The sequence below is a fragment of the Musca autumnalis genome, unplaced genomic scaffold (assembly GCF_047663935.1).
Source record: "Musca autumnalis isolate F117 unplaced genomic scaffold, ASM4766393v1 scaffold_5, whole genome shotgun sequence".
NCBI lineage: Eukaryota > Metazoa > Arthropoda > Insecta > Diptera > Muscidae > Musca > Musca autumnalis.
This window is the reverse complement of record NW_027412088.1, coordinates 193,206,292-193,225,180: the sequence shown is the minus strand read 5'-3', so window position 1 is coordinate 193,225,180 and position 18,889 is coordinate 193,206,292. Positions and strand designations below refer to the sequence as shown.

Below are 18,889 nucleotides of genomic sequence, written 5' to 3'. Positions count from 1 at the left end.
ATATGTGAACTTACTGTAATGTTTTCTATTCTAAATAGAAAATCTAAGATTTTCTATTCTATAGTCCCGGTCCACACTAGAGTGATTTCATTAAAAAATTGCATGAAATTATGTGTCTCTAGATCAACCTCCATAGTCCCGGTCCACATTAGCGTGAATTTCAATAAAAAATTTCATGAAATTAGGCGTTCTTAAATCGAATTCCCCACTACAGCAATTTTATGATTTTACCCTACTATGGAAGTCGAGTTATGGACGCATAATTTCATGCAATTTTTTCAATGAAATCACTCTAGTGTGGACCGGGAAATAGTAAAGTATCAGTTCTGCCATTTTTTGCCTGTAGAAATTTTGCTGGTAGCCTGTGGTAGAAGAGAAAGCCATTGTCGCTCTCTCTCCACTCTCACTCTCTTAAAAATTGCTTCCAGTTTTGCCACTTTTCGGGGTTAAGGAACGCTTTGCAGGTTAAAAATGGTAAAAATGGTAACCTCAGGTAAGTAAAGGAACAAAGCTTATGTGGTTGTTGTTGAGTTGTATTTGTTGTAGTATTTACTTTACCCTGTTTGTTCTACCATGGCCTTTCGAGGTCTAAAGCCATGTTTATATTAGAGCTTTTTGACAGATTAAGGTGAACGCAATGGATTTGACAATTCAAACAAGCTTGATTAACTAAATCCATATGTGAACTTACTGTAATGTTTTCTATTCTAAATAGAAAATCTAAGATTTTCTATTCTATAGTCCCGGTCCACACTAGAGAGATTTCATTAAAAAATTGCATGAAATTATGCGTCTCTAGATCAACCTCCATAGTCCCGGTCCACATTAGCGTGAATTTCAATAAAAAATTTCATGAAATTAGGCGTTCTTAAATCGAATTCCCCACTACAGCAATTTTATGATTTTACCCTACTATGGAAGTCGAGTTATGGACGCATAATTTCATGCAATTTTTTCAATGAAATCACTCTAGTGTGGACCGGGAAATAGTAAAGTAAAATCATAAAATTGCTGTAGTGGGGAATTCGATTTAAGAACACCTAATTTCATGAAATTTTTTAATGAAATTCACGCTAGTGTGTACCTGGACATACCAAATTTGTACAAAATTTTCTTTTATAAAATATATATATTTTTCATAATATCCTTAAAAATAATTAATATTACATATTTCATTAATTTTTCCTTTTTTACACATTTCAATTTATTTAATTCTCACATTTCTCATTTACTTTAAAAATAACGGCACATTTATTCCTTCAGTTTTACTTTTACGCTATACGCCAAACAAATCAATTTACCACCAGAAGCGCCATCTTTACACCCACCACATAAACTAAGCCACAACTGTCAAATATTTTGTCAACCACTCTCTCAGTCTGAGAACGAAGCCGTCGAGCAGCCGCCGATATGTTTCAAGAGATGTGAGCCGCCGCCGATGTAAGCGACTTTCAACGGCTGTAATTTTTAGTCGACTACATCCGCGTAGTCGCTATATTATGGTATATTGTCAGCATAAAAAATCGTGGAATCACTTTTGTAAAAAATTAGAGCATTTGAAAGTGTATTTCTATTTATGAAATATAAATGCGATATAAAATAACTTAAAAACTTTATAAATAACATGAAATTAAAAGCGGTATAAAGTTTTTTTTTTTTATACGGCCGATTATTTCAGTCGACTTTTAGCCGCCGCCGAATGTTTTGTAACCATCGGCTTCGTTCTCTGCTCTCAGTGGCATTTTTTGTATCGTTGATGGTTGTTATAGATTTTTTTATTTTTCTATTCTAACAAAGAAACGCGAAAATAATTAACAAAAATGTTAAAAACTGAGTGAATTTATCAAAAAGAATATCTGGAAAATGCTGTTTAATTCATAACCAATAAAAGGTATAACAATTCAGTGGATTTGTCGAAGAAATTTATGAATTGAGAAAAAATATGGATAGTGGTTTGTGTGTGTGTGTGTGCAAGCAACTGTGTGGTGGCATGTGTAAAAAATATGGTCGGTGGAGTATCTGTGAGGAGGTTGTTTTCAGTATTTTTTGTTGTGTGTGGTTTTTTTCGGGCGGCAAACAACAAAGCAAACGTAGAAAAACAACGATTGTAAATAAACAAAAAAAAAGATATGAGAATGATGATGTACTGTGGGTTTGGAAAAAATCAGGCAAAACAAAAAAATTAACTGCAACAAAACGAACAAAAAAATTATGTGGAACAAAAAATTCATTCAAAAACAAAAAATGTGGTTGCATTTCCATTTTATAAAACACCTACAACAACAATGTATCAGTGAGTGCTGGAATGTTGTTTTTTGCCAAGTGTTGCGAGAGAAGGGCGGACGGGTGAGAGATTTGTAGGGGTAGTCGCTGTATTTTCTTTGATGTTCACGCACTTTTATGGTATTTTTTTTTTGCTCTGCTTCTTCCAAGAAATCCTTTGTTGCCCTTCATTTTGTTATCGATGAAAACTTGTTTTGTGTCTATTTAGATCAAAGTTTATTTTTTGCCAAAGGAAGGATGATACATTAACCAATTTGATGCTGTATAATATCAAAAAGTAAAGATGATCCGTGACGTGACCAAATATCATCATCAGTTAAGAGGCTAAAAACGTGAAAAAACTTGTTTTCCTTTGTAAAGGAAGATAAACGTGTGGTTATGCCTTTAGAAAGGAAAGATATTTCCAAAAATAATAATTTTGTATGCTATGCTTAGAAGACATATGGCGGATCATAGTTCTTAGCTGCTTTAGAATAAAATTAGTTGTTGTCCATAAAAAACTCTTGGTGAGTATCGAATGTATTTGACTAGCACATGTAAAGGATTAATTTAAGTCTGTATTTTAGGAAGCAAATGGAAGAGCAACGCCAGCTCATAGTTTTACAGTTCTCGAGATTGTTTTCAATTCGAGTTTTTTTTTTGCTTAAATCTAGAAAACAAGTGTCGTTTAGGTACACCTCATGGATAGGCCTGAAATTCTTACTATAGGGGCACCCCTTGAATCGGCTTAAAATGTTCAGACCGATCCGAGAGGTGCCCATAAACATCGTAATGGGGTTAAAGTAAGACATTTCCGAAATGTCAAGGCCCAAATCATTTCAAACGTCAAATAAATCCTTTCAGTGGGTTAACCCGACAAAAAACTGCAAGTGTAACCGTACTACTACTGTCCCAACCCATAACTGCAGTCAATTTCGAAGCCGAACCCAAACCAGAAAAGAATGAAGAAGGCTAAGGAGTCTACCCCTAAACTAGACGACATCCGTAAAGGAGAAGGGTAAAGCTAAGAAAAATAGGGTCTAGGACCTCCTCAGACTGTAAAGATGTCAAAGTGCTTAGGCCATACACCATCTATCCAGATGCACTTGCCCAGAAAGCCAAGGAGAATAAGCCCAATACCGAGAAAGCTACCGCCTCCTCGAAACAAGCTACCTTCAAAACACGTTGACAACGGTTACGTTATTCAGGTTGTTAATGACCTTGGTGAACTATGGGAAGGGGCTAATTTTGTTGCGCTCTCTATATCTGAAATATCACCCATTAAGGTGTTTCCAGCATGGGTGCCACCACCTGCCATTAACATCAAGCTCATACTGAAAATTCTGGAGCTTCAGAATCCAGATCTCCTTACGTCTGGCTGAGCTATTACTAGACTAACCCTTTGTAAGGAAAATGGAAGGATGGATATTAGGGTTGATGTAGACTACACAGGGGAGGGATATTTAATGAAGCGTGCGGGAAAGTCGAATTTGATAGATCAGAAGTATGTCTCATCGAAATAAAAGTTTTAGTTCCGTTTCAGACAATCTGCAGTTGATTGAACACGGCCCGATCGCATCAACCGACTTGGTTTAAATTTTGCCACTCGTAATATTTTGTCCAAACTTAGATCAGGTTCGAAGATGGACCTTATAAAACAACTCCTTCTGGTTCCTTCCCAACAAAACGTAAACTTTTTTAATGCGGACTTTTGATGTCCCTAAAAATCTTTAAAAAGATACATGTTTATTGCGGATTTTGATGCTCCTAAAAATCATTAAAAAATCCACATTTATTGCGGACTTTGATGCTGCTAAAAATCTTTAAAAATCCAAGTTTATCGCGGACTTTGGATGCTTCTAAAAATCTTTAAAAAATCTACGCTTATTGTAGACTTTGGTTGCTTCTAAAAATTTTTAAAAAATCCAAATTTATTTTGGTTGCTTTTGAAAATGTTCAAAATATCATTGCCTATTGAAGGCGGTGGTTGCTTCTAAAATTTTTTGAAAAATCCACGTTTATTGTAGACTTGGGTGGTTTCTAAAAATCTTAAAAAAAAAAAAAAATCACGTTTATTGTGGACTTCGGTTGATTCTTTAAAAAATCCTGTTTTATTGTGTACTTTGGTTGCTTCTAAAAGTCTTTAAAAAAATCCTCGTTTATTGAGGGCTTTTGTGGGTCATAAAAATCTTTAAAAAATCCACGTTTATTGACAGTAGTCGGTCAAAAAATTCTTTAAAAAATCCACGTTTGGTGAGGACCTTTGTTGGTCCTATAAATATTTAAAAAATCCACGTTCACTGAGGTCTTTTATGAATCTTTAAAAACCACGTTTATTGAGGACTTTTGTGGGTAATAAAAATCTTTAAAAAAATCCAACGTTTATTGTGGACTTTGGTTGCTCCTAAAAATCTTTAAAAAATCCATGTTTATTGAAGAATTTTGTGGGTCGTAAAAATCTTTAAAAAATCCACGTTTAATCAGGACTTTTGTAGGTCATAGAAAAAAATCCATGTCTAATGAGGGCTTTTGTAGGTCATAGAAATCTTTAAAAAAATCCACGTTTAATAAGGACTTTTGTGGGTCATGAAAATCTTTAAAAAATCCACATTTATTGAGGACTTTTGTGGGTCACAAAAATCTTTAAAAAATCCACGTTTATTGAAGACTTTTGTGGGTCGTAAAAATATTTAAAAATGCACGTTTATTCAAGACTTTTGTGGGTCGTACAAATCTTTAAAAAATCCACGTTTAATAAAGACTTTTGTGGGTCGTAAAAATCTTTAAAAATTCCACGTTTATTGAAGACTTTTGTGGGTCGTAAAAATCTTTAGAAATCCATAAAAAAAATCCACATTTAATAAAGACTTTTGTGGGTCGTAAAAATCTTTACAAAAATCCAGGTTTATTGAGGACATTTGCGGGTGACAAAAGTCTTTAAAAAATCCATGTTTATTGAGGACTTTTGTGGGCCACAAAATCTTTAAAAAAAGACTTTTGTTGGTCGCAAAAATCTTTATAAAATCCACGTTTTTTTTTGTGGACTTTTTTTGCTTCTAAAAACGTTTAAAAATCCACGTTTGTTGTGGACTTAGGTTGCTTCTAAAAATCATTAAAAAATCCACGTTTTTTGTGGACTTTTGTTGTTTCTAAAAATCTTTAATTGGTTCTAAAAATCCCCGTCTATTGAGGGCCTTTGTTGGTGGTCCTTAAAATCTCTAAAAAAGTCCACCTTTATGGAGGCCACATTGTTGTTCCTAAAAATCTTTATAAAAATCCATTCTAATTTGACCTTTTATTTATTTTATTACCTTTCCTTTAGCAAAACAAAAATACCAAAAAATTACTCACGAGAAAAGAAGTTACTACTTTGCCATAACAAAGGAAGCCAAGAAATCAAATCTAAATGCTCCTCATAAAAGAAGAAGAACCAACAATTGACAACAAAATAGGACAAGAAAAATGCCCACATCTGCTAGATATTCCTTCTTACAATGGCAATATGTTGTGATTTGTTTGATTTTGATAGCAACAACAACAAGAAACACGGTATTAACATATCAAACCACCAATTCAAATACAATACTACAACAACAAAATGTTCCTTTAACACCAACTATACTACAGCAACAACATGGAGATGCAGCGGCGGCAGGAGGAACAGCAACAGGTGGTGCCTCTGGGCCAAATGTGGTTAAACAAATAAAAGTGCCTTTACACTATAATAATGCAACGATTGAATTGGTACCAGCAGCAATAGCATCCATGAATGGAATGGCGGCGGCAGCAACATCTAGTGCAGGATCAACGCCGTTATCATCTTCTTCAGTGATAATAAACAGTAACAATATTGCAGGCCAACAGCTACAGCAGCAGCAGCAGCAGCAATTCCTTCAAACTCCAGCCAATGTTTTCTTTACCAACTATAATAGTCAACAAAATGTGCGCCAGCTGCTACGGAATATGGATGAAAGATTCAAGAATATGCGTAATGTGGAAATGAGAGTGGCCACCATACAGGTATGTATCTTCTTTACGGCATTCGGTCTCACATATAATTCAATTTTTCTTTTTTCGCTTTCAGGAAATTTTTGATTCAATGCATTTCTCCAGTTCCTCAGCCTTCACCTTTAACAAAAATCTCTCCATAAACGGTGATCGCATACCCCTGGCCCTCTTGGATTATAAACTACAGCAAGATCTGCAACATTTTAGCAAGCGGTTGGCAGAAAAAATCGAAAAAGCTCTACACATTGTCCGAGAATTAAGGGATTTCTTTCAAACCAACATCACACAAATTGTCCAGTTTACTGCAGAATATGAAGAAGATTTGGAGGAAGATGATTCAGATGTAGAACCTGAATTCGATATGGAATTAAATGACATAGAACGTCCATCGTTGAGTCCTCACATAAAACCCCTGTATTTGAATACCTTTATACAATCCTGTTATGATGTCGATTCCACAAGTTTTAATGCCCTGCCAGAAAATTACAACAAACAACAGATACAAATCCTCAATTATGATAAGACTGATTATGCTCCGTTAATGAAAAATTACATAGACACCTCTTTGCTCAATGAAAAAAGTGAACTAACTATGGAGGCCAACTCTTATATCAAGGAAAAAATCAAATCCCTAAAGCAATCACTGTTAAAGAATGACAAATCACCATGGAATCTAGAGAAATCCCATGTGGTGGGTAATCACATCAAACACATTTACTTTTTATCACGCAGTGATGATGCCAGCGATTCCTTTAATAGTTTTTATCACGATGCCCACTTTCGTTATTTGTTTACCTCGGCCATACAAAAGAAATATGTCTTCCTTTTACTCGATGTGGGTTCGGCAATGAGTGGTGAACTTTTGGAGTTGGCAAAAACTTACATATCAAATATTTTACAATTACTATCGCCGAATGATCTTATATCGCTTGTATGTGTATCGGATGAAGTGGAGAATATGCTGTTGCTAGATGCCTCTGATACAGATGCTGCAAATGGCTTGTATTTAAGTACAAGAGAACGAAAAGAAGAGATTATAAATTACGTTAGCAGTTTGTCGCTGAGTCGAGCTTTGACAAATCATTCGCTGGGTTTTGAGTATGCTTTTAAAATGTTATCGCGCCTAGAGAATGCAAGTCTTATTGGTGCCCAAACACCGATTGAATTTGTTTATATTACAAGGGGATTGCTGACAAATTTCTCCGATGCCATGCATGTTTTAAGTGTGGTGGCAAGGGGTCAAAAGTTGCTGCAAAAGCCAATTGTTATCAATGCCTGTGGTGTGGTTTTGGGTAAGTTATGGGAATCTTTATGTGAAAAATTATAAAAACCCTATGTTTATTGGGACAAACTCGAGACTTCTGAAAATCTTTAAAAAATTCAAGCAGACAAATAGACCTAAAAAAATCTATGCTTATTGAAAAATGGGCCCTCCTAAAAATCGTAAAAAGCATTTATTATAAAAAATAATGCTTCTAAAAATCTTAAAAAGTCCAAATCTACTGGGGCAATTAAGCGCTCTTTGAAAAATTATCGTTTATTGAGGACCTTTGTTAGTCCAAAAAATCTTTAAAAAACCCACTTTTTTTTTTTTTTTTTTGATGACCTTTGTTGGTCAAAAAATCATTAAAAATTCACGTTTTTTATGACCTTTGTTGGTCAAAAAATCTTTAAAAAATCCAAGTTTATTGAGGACCTTTGTTGGTCCTAAAAATCTTTAAAAATCCCAGGTTTATTGTGGAGTTTTGCGACTCCTAAAATCTTAAAAAATCCACGTATATTTGGTGCTTTGGTTGCTCCTAAAAATCTTTAAAAATTCACGTCTATTTGGCGCTTTAGTTGATCCTAAAAATCTTTGAAAAATTCAAGTTTATGAGCCACTTTGTTTAAAAAAAAAACAGGCTTATGTGCCACTTTTATTTGGCGCTTTGGTTGCTCCTAAAAATCTTTAAAAAATCCACGTTTATTTGGCGCTTTGGTTGCTCCTAAAAATCTTTAAAAAATCCAAGTTTATTTGGCGCTTTGGTTGCTCCTAAAAATCTTTAAAAAATCCACGTTTATTTGGCGCTTTGGTTGCTCCTAAAAATCTTTAAAAAATCCACGTTTTTTTGGCGCTTTGGTTGCTCCTAAAAATCTTTAAAAAATCCACGTTTATTTGGCGCTTTGGTTGCTCCTAAAAATCTTTAAAAAATCCACGTTTATTTGGCGCTTTGGTTGCTCCTAAAAATCTTTAAAAAATCCACGTTTATTTGGCGCTTTGGTTGCTCCTAAAAATCTTTAAAAAATCCACGTTTATTTGGCGCTTTGGTTGCTCCTAAAAATCTTTAAAAAATCCACGTTTATTTGGCGCTTTGGTTGCTCCTAAAAATCTTTAAAAAATCCACGTTTATTTGGCGCTTTGGTTGCTCCTAAAAATCTTAAAAAAATCCACGTTTATTTGGCGCTTTGGTTGCTCCTAAAAATCTTTAAAAAATCCACGTTTATTTGGCGCTTTGGTTGCTCCTAAAAATCTTTAAAAAATCCACGTTTATTTGGCGCTTTGGTTGCTCCTAAAAATCTTTAAAAAATCCACGTTTATTTGGCGCTTTGGTTGCTCCTAAAAATCTTTAAAAAATCCACGTTTATTTGGCGCTTTGGTTGCTCCTAAAAATCTTTAAAAAATCCACGTTTATTTGGCGCTTTGGTTGCTCCTAAAAATCTTTAAAAAATCCACGTTTTTTTGGCGCTTTGGTTGCTCCTAAAAATCTTTAAAAAATCCACGTTTATTTGGCGCTTTGGTTGCTCCTAAAAATCTTTAAAAAATCCACGTTTATTTGGCGCTTTGGTTGCTCCTAAAAATCTTTAAAAAATCCACGTTTATTTGGCGCTTTGGTTGCTCCTAAAAATCTTTAAAAAATCCACGTTTATTTGGCGCTTTGGTTGCTCCTAAAAATCTTTAAAAAATCCACGTTTATTTGGCGCTTTGGTTGCTCCTAAAAATCTTTAAAAAATCCACGTTTATTTGGCGCTTTGGTTGCTCCTAAAAATCTTTAAAAAATCCACGTTTATTTGGCGCTTTGGTTGCTCCTAAAAATCTTTAAAAAATCCACGTTTATTTGGCGCTTTGGTTGCTCCTAAAAATCTTTAAAAAATCCACGTTTATTTGGCGCTTTGGTTGCTCCTAAAAATCTTTAAAAAATCCACGTTTATTTGGCGCTTTGGTTGCTCCTAAAAATCTTTAAAAAATCCACGTTTATTTGGCGCTTTGGTTGCTCCTAAAAATCTTTAAAAAATCCACGTTTATTTGGCGCTTTGGTTGCTCCTAAAAATCTTTAAAAAATCCACGTTTATTTGGCGCTTTGGTTGCTCCTAAAAATCTTTAAAAAATCCACGTTTATTTGGCGCTTTGGTTGCTCCTAAAAATCTTTAAAAAATCCACGTTTATTTGGCGCTTTGGTTGCTCCTAAAAATCTTTAAAAAATCCACGTTTATTTGGCGCTTTGGTTGCTCCTAAAAATCTTTAAAAAATCCACGTTTATTTGGCGCTTTGGTTGCTCCTAAAAATCTTTAAAAAATCCACGTTTATTTGGCGCTTTGGTTGCTCCTAAAAATCTTTAAAAAATCCACGTTTATTTGGCGCTTTGGTTGCTCCTAAAAATCTTTAAAAAATCCACGTTTATTTGGCGCTTTGGTTGCTCCTAAAAATCTTTAAAAAATCCACGTTTATTTGGCGCTTTGGTTGCTCCTAAAAATCTTTAAAAAATCCACGTTTATTTGGCGCTTTGGTTGCTCCTAAAAATCTTTAAAAAATCCACGTTTATTTGGCGCTTTGGTTGCTCCTAAAAATTTTTAAAAAATCCACGTTTATTTGGCGCTTTGGTTGCTCCTAAAAATCTTTAAAAAATCTACGTTTATTTGGCGCTTTGGTTGCTCCTAAAAATCTTTAAAAAATCCACGTTTATTTGGCGCTTTGGTTGCTCCTAAAAATCTTTAAAAAATCCACGTTTATTTGGCGCTTTGGTTGCTCCTAAAAATCTTTAAAAAATCCACGTTTATTTGGCGCTTTGGTTGCTCCTAAAAATCTTTAAAAAATCCACGTTTATTTGGCGCTTTGGTTGCTCCTAAAAATCTTTAAAAAATCCACGTTTATTTGGCGCTTTGGTTGCTCCTAAAAATCTTTAAAAAATCCACGTTTATTTGGCGCTTTGGTTGCTCCTAAAAATCTTTAAAAAATCCACATTTATTTGGCGCTTTGGTTGCTCCTAAAAATCTTTAAAGATTCCACGTTAATGAGCCACTTTGATGGCTCCTAAAAAACTTTAAAAAAATCCCCGTCTATTTTGGGCTTTGGTTGCTCCAAAAAATCTTTAAAAAATCCGCGTCTATTTGGGGCTTTGGTTGCTCCTAAAAATCTTTAAAAAATAGTCACTTTGATGCCTTCTAAAATTCTTTGAAAGATCCACGTTTAAGAGCCACTTTGGTGAGCCATTTTGGAGGCTCCTAAAAATCTTTAAAAAATCCAAGTTTATTTGGCGCTTTGGTTGCTCCTAAAAATTTTTAAAAATCCACGTTTATGGGGGCAAATGGGACCTCCTAAAAATCTTTAAAAAATCCACGTTTATGGGGGCAAATGGGACCTCCCAAAAATCTTTAAAAAATCCACGTTTATGGGGGCAAATGGGACTTCCTAAAATATTTAAAAAATCCACGTTTATTGGGGCAAATGGGACCTTCCAAAAACCTTTAAAAAAGCCACGTATATTGAGCAAATGAGACCTCCTAAAAATCTTTAAAAAATCCACGTTTATTGGGGTAAATTGGACCTCCTAAAAATCTTAAAAAAATACACGTTTATTGAGGACCTTTATTGGTCTTAAAAAAATCTTAAAAAAACTACTTTATTGAGGACCTTTGATGGTCCTAAGAATCTTTAAAAAAATGTGGGTACCTCTTAAAAAACTTTTATAATCCTTAGAAGGTCTTTAAAGAACCCCCTCCTTTTTAATCACAAATAATTATTATTTTTTCAGATGAAAAACGCATTATGTATGAAAGACAATTTTTGACAGACATAACCTCACAAAATTACACCAAATATGATATTGATGTAAAGGATTGGTACAAAGGAGACCTGCAACAGCTGAAGGGAAATTTATTTTTCCTCACAAAAATGCAACAGGATACAATAATACGCACGGCAACTGCCATTTTTCAAAAAGATTTTCAAGATCCCTATCTAGTAAGGACATGGCAGGTGCATCCACCCATTGTCGATAGTAGCAGTAAGGGTAAGATAAACACAAAATGTCCCCAAACAACATTAAAACTAATAATATCCTTCACTTTACAGATAGCATTGTTTCCATCACGCATGCTGTGGCACCCTTCGGCGTGGTTGGTGTCAACTTATATTTATCCGATTTAATCGAGGATGTCAACAGCTATCACTATCAACAACAACAGTTTGCCATGAGCAACAAGGGAGACAACTCTTATGCATTTCTAATTGAGACAAATGGCAATACTCTAACACATCCTGCTTTTCCTCGGCCGGTGACCCTAAATCAAACTCCCTTTCCTGTGGATATACAATATTTAGAAAATTCCACTGATTTTGCCGAAATACGTCAACGTATGCTGAGTGAAGAAAATGGCAATGTCACCACCACGATTTATTTGACGAAAAATCGCAAGCAAGAGAAATATCTACGCTCCTATCAATGGCACAACATATTGGGTTTCTATGTGCTGTGTATGGTTAACACTAGGAGAACAGAAGATCCCAACATCTCCTCCTCCACGACAAACAAAAATTCTGATTTGAAATTAAATTTACAACTGCCACCAGCGGCATTGCCATTAACCCTCAAACATTTTGCCTCAAAAAACAACATACCCATGTATCCTCCGCCACACACGGAAGACTATGAACAATATTTTACCACCATTGATTTGATTTATCATCGTTTGGATTTGCTGCCATCGGCGGGATCCACAAATCTATGCCGTTATTTTCGACAAATATCCACCATGGATGCTGCCACATTGTTTTTAAGTTCATTGGCCTTTGAGTCGCCATTTACTTTTCTCCACAACAATCGTGTCAGTTCGTCGCAAACCCAGCTGAAAACAATTTCGGAGAGTATTATTGCTTATCTTAAAGATTCCACAGGGCTATTGGCCAATCCTGGCCTCAGACCACAAATAAGGCAAGAGGTAAATGCTCTCTACACCGCCATGCAACATTTGAAGAAGAGGCATCAAGATGCCAGGGGATCATTGAAGAATTTCATTATACGCCGTTACATAGCCTCTGTAAATGGTGTGCTACAAGTATATCCTGGTTGTTTGTTGAATAACCTTTTTGATCCCTCACAACGCACCTGGTATCGCAAAGCCATACAAAATCCCGGTCGTTTGGTAGTTACCGAACCATATTTAGATGCTGCCGGGGCAGGGTATATTATTACCATAGCCCACACCATATTTGAGGGCAAATCAAATGCTTTACATTCCATAGAACGAGATCAACCGGTGGCTATTGTGGCCATGGATGTCCCCTATGCATATCTTTACAAGATAATATTGGACTCCACACCGTTGTGTTTAATGCACAACATAAAATGTCTGCTCTTCGAAAATGAAGGCTATTTGGTGGCCCATCCCTCAATGATGGAGGCAAAGACTGCAACAAGAAATCAACGACGCCCCCATGAACACATAACCCACAAAGAATCCTACCTGGCCAATGACATACTAAATCACAAAAGTTTAGTGCGTAAATTGGCTTGTGCCAACTATCAAAATCGGACACTGCAACGTTACTATGTCTTCAATACATCGCTCAATGAGATACTCACCAATGTGGTACATGGTGAGAGAACTAAATATGCCATTGCTCTGATAAAAGGTTCCAACATATTTGCTGCGGTGCTCAATTCCACATGTGATGGTGGTGCCTTTTGTCCATGCAGTACCATAGATCGGCAATGTCTAAATTGTAAACGTATGGATCAGTCAGATTGTGAGTGTCCATGTGAATGTCCCATGACCGTGGCCACAAATGGTGTTGGCGTGGATTCTGTAACCTCTTTGCTTGAAGCAGAAGAAGAAGGCGACGTTGTGGATGTAAATTTGTCATATTTAAACATAACCAAACAATATCCATATTGTGAACCACCCTATGAATCGTATACCATGGAATCGTCACAGCTTATGCACGAACAAATGCTTGCCCTACCCTCCTGTGTCAACATAAATTGTGACGTTTATAATACGCAGCGCGAATGTTTGGGTGTTATGGGTTGTGAATGGTGTCAACAGGATGTCGATGGTAATGGATTTGCGGCGGCATTTTGTAGTGCCCAATCGACGTGTTATAATGGTGAGTATGGGGGAAAATCGGAAGGAGATGTGAACATTGAAAAAAATATGCACGGTAGTGAATGAAATTATCCACGGCAGTGAACAAAATTATCCACTTTGGTGGATAAAATTATTCACGATGGTGGATTAAATTATCAACTTTGGTGGATAACACATTGGAGGATAAAATTATTTACGATGGTGGGTAAAACTATCCACAGCCTTGGATAAATTATCCACTATGGTGGATAAAATTATTCACGGTAGTGGATAGAATTATCCACGGAGGTGAATAAAACTATCCACGGTGGTGTACAAGTTTGTTCACTCTTGTGGATAACATTTTCCACTTCGGATAAAATTATCCACGGTGGTGAATAAAATTATCAAGGGTGCTGGATAAAATTATCCTCGGTTGTGGATAAAATTATCCACGAAGGTGGATAAAATTATCCACGGTGGTTGATAAAATTTTCCAATTCCGTGGCTAAAATAATAAACGGAGGTGGATAAAATTATCCTCGGAGGTGGATAACATTATGCACGGCTTTGGATAAAATTGTCCACTCTTGTGGATAAAATTGTCCACTCTTGTGGATAAAATTTTCCACTTCGGTGGATAAAATTATACACAGTGGTGGATAAGTTTGTTCACTCCTGTGGATAACATTTTCCACTTCGGATAAAATTATCCACGGTGGCGGATAAAATTATCAAGGGTGGTGGATAAAATTATCCTCGGTTGTGGATAAAATTATCCACGAAGGTGGATAAAATTATCCACGGTGGTTGATAAAATTTTCCAATTCCGTGGCTAAAATAATAAACGGAGGTGGATAAAATTATCCTCGGAGGTGGATAACATTATGCACGGCTTTGGATAAAATTGTCCACTCTTGTGGATAAAATGTTCCACTTCGGAGGATAAAATTATCCACTATGGTGGATAAAATTATTCACGGTAGTGGATAAAATTATCCATGGAGGTGGATAAAACTATCCACGGTGGTGTACAAGTTTGTTCACTCTTGTGGATAACATTTTCCACTTCGGATAAAATTATCCACGGTGGTGGATAAAATTATCCACTGTGGTTGATAAAAATTTCCAATTCCGTGGCTAAAATAATAAACGGAGGTGGATAAAATTATCCTCGGAGGTGGATAACATTATGCACGGCTTTGGATAAAATTGTCCACTCTTGTGGATAAAATTGTCCACTCTTGTGGATAAAATTTTCCACTTCGGTGGATAAAATTATACACAGTGGTGGATAATATTATCCACGGTGGTGAATAAAATGATCCACGGTGGTGGATAAAATTATTCACGGTGGTGGATAAAATTATCCACGGTGGTGGATAAGTTTGTTCACTCCTCTGGATAACATTTTCCACTTCGGATAAAATTATCCACGGTGGCGGATAAAATTATCAAGGGTGGTGGATAAAATTATCCACGATAGTGGATAAAATTATACATGGAGATGGATAAAATTGTCCACTCTTGTGGATAAAATTTTCCACTTCGGTGGATAAAATTATACGCAGTGGTGGATAATATTATCCATGGTGGCGGATACGGTTATCCTAATTGGTGGATAAAATTATTCACGGAGGTGAATAAAATTGTCAACTTCGGTGGGGAAAATTATGCACGGTGCTGTATAAAATTATCCACGGTTGTGGATAAAATTATCCACGGTGCTGGATAAAATTATCCACGGTGCTGGATAAAATTATCCACATTGCTCGATAAAATTATCCGCTTTGATGGATCAAATGAAATTATCCAAATTGGTGGATAAAATTATCCACATTGGTGAATAAAATAATCTTGGGGGATAAAATTGTCCACGTTGGTGGATAAAATTATCAATTTGGAGGATAAAAGTAACTGCCTTGGTGAATAAAACTGTCCTGTTTGGTGGATAAAATTTACCACTTCGGTGAATAGAACTACCCACTATGTTGATGGATAAAAATTATTCCTTTTATTTGAATAAAAATGGTGCCCTCGGATTAATAGTTTATTTCCTCTCCTCCCGTTTCAGGTGTTCTCGCCAGCCTATCCCCCTATGGCGATTTAGATGATGATGATCTTTTGGCTGCCCATGGTTATAATCCCTCCCAGAAGCCCAATAACTATTCCGCCTTCGGCCCGGTAGGTGGAGCCATAATTGTTCTGGCTATTGTAATCGGTTTCGCCATCTATTGTTATCGTCACAATGTGGACAGTTCCTCGCAAGAACAATTCTATATGGATTCCATGCAGGAGGAAAATTATGGTCTACCATTGTCACGATTCAATTTTGATGACTGCCAAGCAGATGATCCACCTGGAGGTGGTGGGGTTAGTGGGGGTTATGATCACACGGCGGCACAACGCAGTCTAATGAATGCTGCCGATATATCACCATATCACATGAGTACCGGTAGTAGCTACAGAAGGCCACCAAATGGTGAATCCGATCATGGCTACTCCACAATGACACCACATGAAGATTCCTCAGATCATCAGTGTTTTACATTGGCTGAACCATTATTGCTCAATGATAAACGTCACAGTAAATCAGATACAATGTCCATATCAACATCCATATCATCGCCCACAAATCGTCAGCAGCAGCAACAACAATCATCACATTATGGATTCCCCTCGAAGGAGTCACGCTACAATTTAACATCACCGAAAAAATATTCTCATTCGCCCAGCCGTGGTGTTTATGAGCCAACCACAATACCCCTGCAAAGTTCTTTGGCAGGGGGTGATGATGGCGGCGGTGGCGGCTCTGTGCCTGGAGCCACACATCTGATTTTAGCTCCTGTTACCGTACACAGACACATGGAAACTTCCGAATCATAGCCATAATTTGTAATTATTGTTTATATTTTTTATGTAGATTTTAATTTTTCTTTGCTAAGTTAAGAACATTTATTCCAACTTAACAAAAAACCCACAATTGATTGCCAATATTAGTTTTTAAGTTTTAATTCAACCGAACCAACCAATCAAGCATTTAATTTATAAGACATAACATGAAAATGAAAACTTCTTTTTTCCTCCATATGTAGTTTAACTATACAAAGAGAAAGGAGAAAGAGTAACTAACGTTTAATAAGGTCCTTCCTCATGACCCACATTTTACGGTCATGACACGTATGTGATGACCACTAATCCAAGTTGTTGTAACTAAATTGCATGCATTTTTAATGCTTAAATATGTTTACGTTAAGATTGTTTAATAATAAATTGAGTATTATATTTTTTATATACTATAAATGTTCATTAAAAAAAGAAATAAAAACAAAAATAATTAAGCTAAAAAACCATAACAGCCGTACAAGGTGCTGCACACACAGAACAATTAAGAGAAGAACGTGCGTCACCATGTATTGCCGCCCCATAACCCCCTCCCCTAAACGCCCCTCACTCATGTCCATTTAAATTATAAATAAAATCGTACTTATTTGAAAGTATTATTGCTTTACATAACTACTGCAACAACAACCACAAAAACATAACATACCATAACAAAAACAAAACAACTAAAAAATCAAAATAAATTTTTGTATACTATACTGCGTTAAGCGTTAAGATATCGAAATCATAAAAACAAACAAAAAAAAACATATAAATAAAAATAAAATAAATTAAAATTATTTTTAAAAATTAATACTGAATTAGATTACTTTAATTGGGCTTAGGAAAAGAAAGAGTACTTCTAAAGACCATTTCCAAAGGAAAGGGTGATTCGATAGATCCTTTCCAAACGAAAGGATGCTTCGTTAGACCCTTTTCAAAAGAAAGGGTGCTTCGTTAGACCCTCTTCAAAGGAAAAGGCGTTTCGTAAGACCCTTTTCAATGGAAAGGGTACTTCGTAAGACCCTTTTCAATGGAAATGGTGCTTCGTAAGACCCTTTTCAAGTGAAAGGGTGCTTCGTATGACCCTTTTTAAGGGAAAGGGTGCTTCGTAAGACCCTTTTCAAGGGAAAGGGTGCCTCGTAAGACACTTTTCAAGGGAAAGGGTGCCTCGTAAGACACTTTTCAAGGGAAAGGGTGCTTCGTAATACCCTTTTCAATGGAAAGGGTGCTTCGTAATACCCTTTTCAATGGAAAGGGTGCTTCGTAAGACCCTTTTCAAGGGAAAGGGTGCTTCGTAAGACCCTTTTCAATGGAAAGGGTGCTTCGTAAGACCCTTTTCAAGGGAAAGAGTGCTTTGTAAGATCCTTTTCAAAGGAAAGGGTGCTTCGTTAGACCCTTTTCAAAGGAAAGGGTGCTTCTTTAGACCCTTTTCAAAGGAAAGGGTGCTTCGTTAGACCCTTTCCAAAGGAAAGGGTGCTTCGTAAGACCCTTTTCAAGGGAAAGGGTGCTTCGTTAGACTCTTTTCAAAGGAAAGGGTGCTTCGTAAGACCCTTTTCAAGGGAAAGGGTGCTTAGTAAGACCCCTTTCAAGGGAAAGGGTGCTTCGTAAGACCCTTTTCAAGGGAAAGGGTGCTTCGTAACACCCTTTTCAAGGGAAAGGGTGCTTCGTAATACCCTTTTCAAGGGAAAGGGTGCTTCGTAATACCCTTTTCAAGGGAAAGGGTGCTTCGTAAGACCCTTTTCAAGGGAAAGGGTGCTTCGTAAGACCCTTTTCAAGGGAAAGGGTGCTTCGTAAGACCCTTTTCAAGGGAAAGGGTGCTTCGTAAGACCCTTTTCAAGGGAAAGAGTGCTTTGTAAGATCCTTTTCAAAGGAAAGGGTGCTTCGTTAGACCCTTTTCAAAGGAAAGGGTGCTTCTTTAGACCCTTTTCAAAGGAAAGGGTGCTTCGTTAGACCCTTTCCAAAGGAAAGGGTGCTTAGTAAGACCCCTTTCAAGGGAAAGGGTGCTTCGTAAGACCCTTTTCAAGGGAAAGGGTGCTTCGTAACACCCTTTTCAAGGGAAAGGGTGCTTCGTAATACCCTTTTCAAGGGAAAGGGTGCTTCGTAAGACCCTTTTCGAGGGAAAGGGTGTTTCGTAAGACCCTTTTCAAGGGAAAGGGTGCTTCGTAAGACCCTTTACAAGGTAAAGGGTGCTTCGTACGGGTGCTTCGTAAGACCCTTTTCAAGGGAAAGGGTGCTTCGTAAGACCATTTTCAAGGGAAAGGGTGCTTCGTAAAACCCTTTTCAAGGGAAAGGATGCTTCGTAAGACCCTTTACAAGGGAAAGGGTGCTTCGTAAGACCCTTTTCATGGGAAAGGGTTCTTTGTAAGACCCTTTTCATGGGAAAGGGTTCTTTGTAAGACCCTTTTCATGG

At 36.5% G+C, this 18,889-nt stretch overlaps 1 protein-coding gene across 6 annotated transcripts; it reads left to right on the top strand.

Moving 5' to 3' along the window:
• Nucleotides 1-1,706: 1,706 nt before the first annotated feature.
• LOC141405811 (VWFA and cache domain-containing protein CG16868) lies at nucleotides 1,707-17,290 on the top strand. 6 transcript variants are annotated; one of them, XM_073990544.1, is made up of 7 exons: nucleotides 1,736-1,891; nucleotides 5,585-5,811; nucleotides 5,890-6,282; nucleotides 6,347-7,562; nucleotides 11,280-11,537; nucleotides 11,600-13,633; nucleotides 15,668-17,290. In XM_073990544.1, the coding sequence occupies exons 2-7, from the start codon at nucleotides 5,725-5,727 to the stop codon at nucleotides 16,477-16,479; spliced, it is 4,800 nt and encodes a 1,599-aa protein (XP_073846645.1). In that variant the 5' UTR covers nucleotides 1,736-1,891; nucleotides 5,585-5,724; the 3' UTR covers nucleotides 16,480-17,290. The 6 variants fall into 6 exon arrangements, with proteins under 6 accessions (XP_073846638.1, XP_073846639.1, XP_073846645.1 ...); XM_073990537.1 differs by having other exon boundaries at nucleotides 1,707-1,891; nucleotides 5,585-6,282; XM_073990538.1 differs by having other exon boundaries at nucleotides 1,709-1,952; nucleotides 5,585-6,282.
• Nucleotides 17,291-18,889: the final 1,599 nt, after the last annotated feature.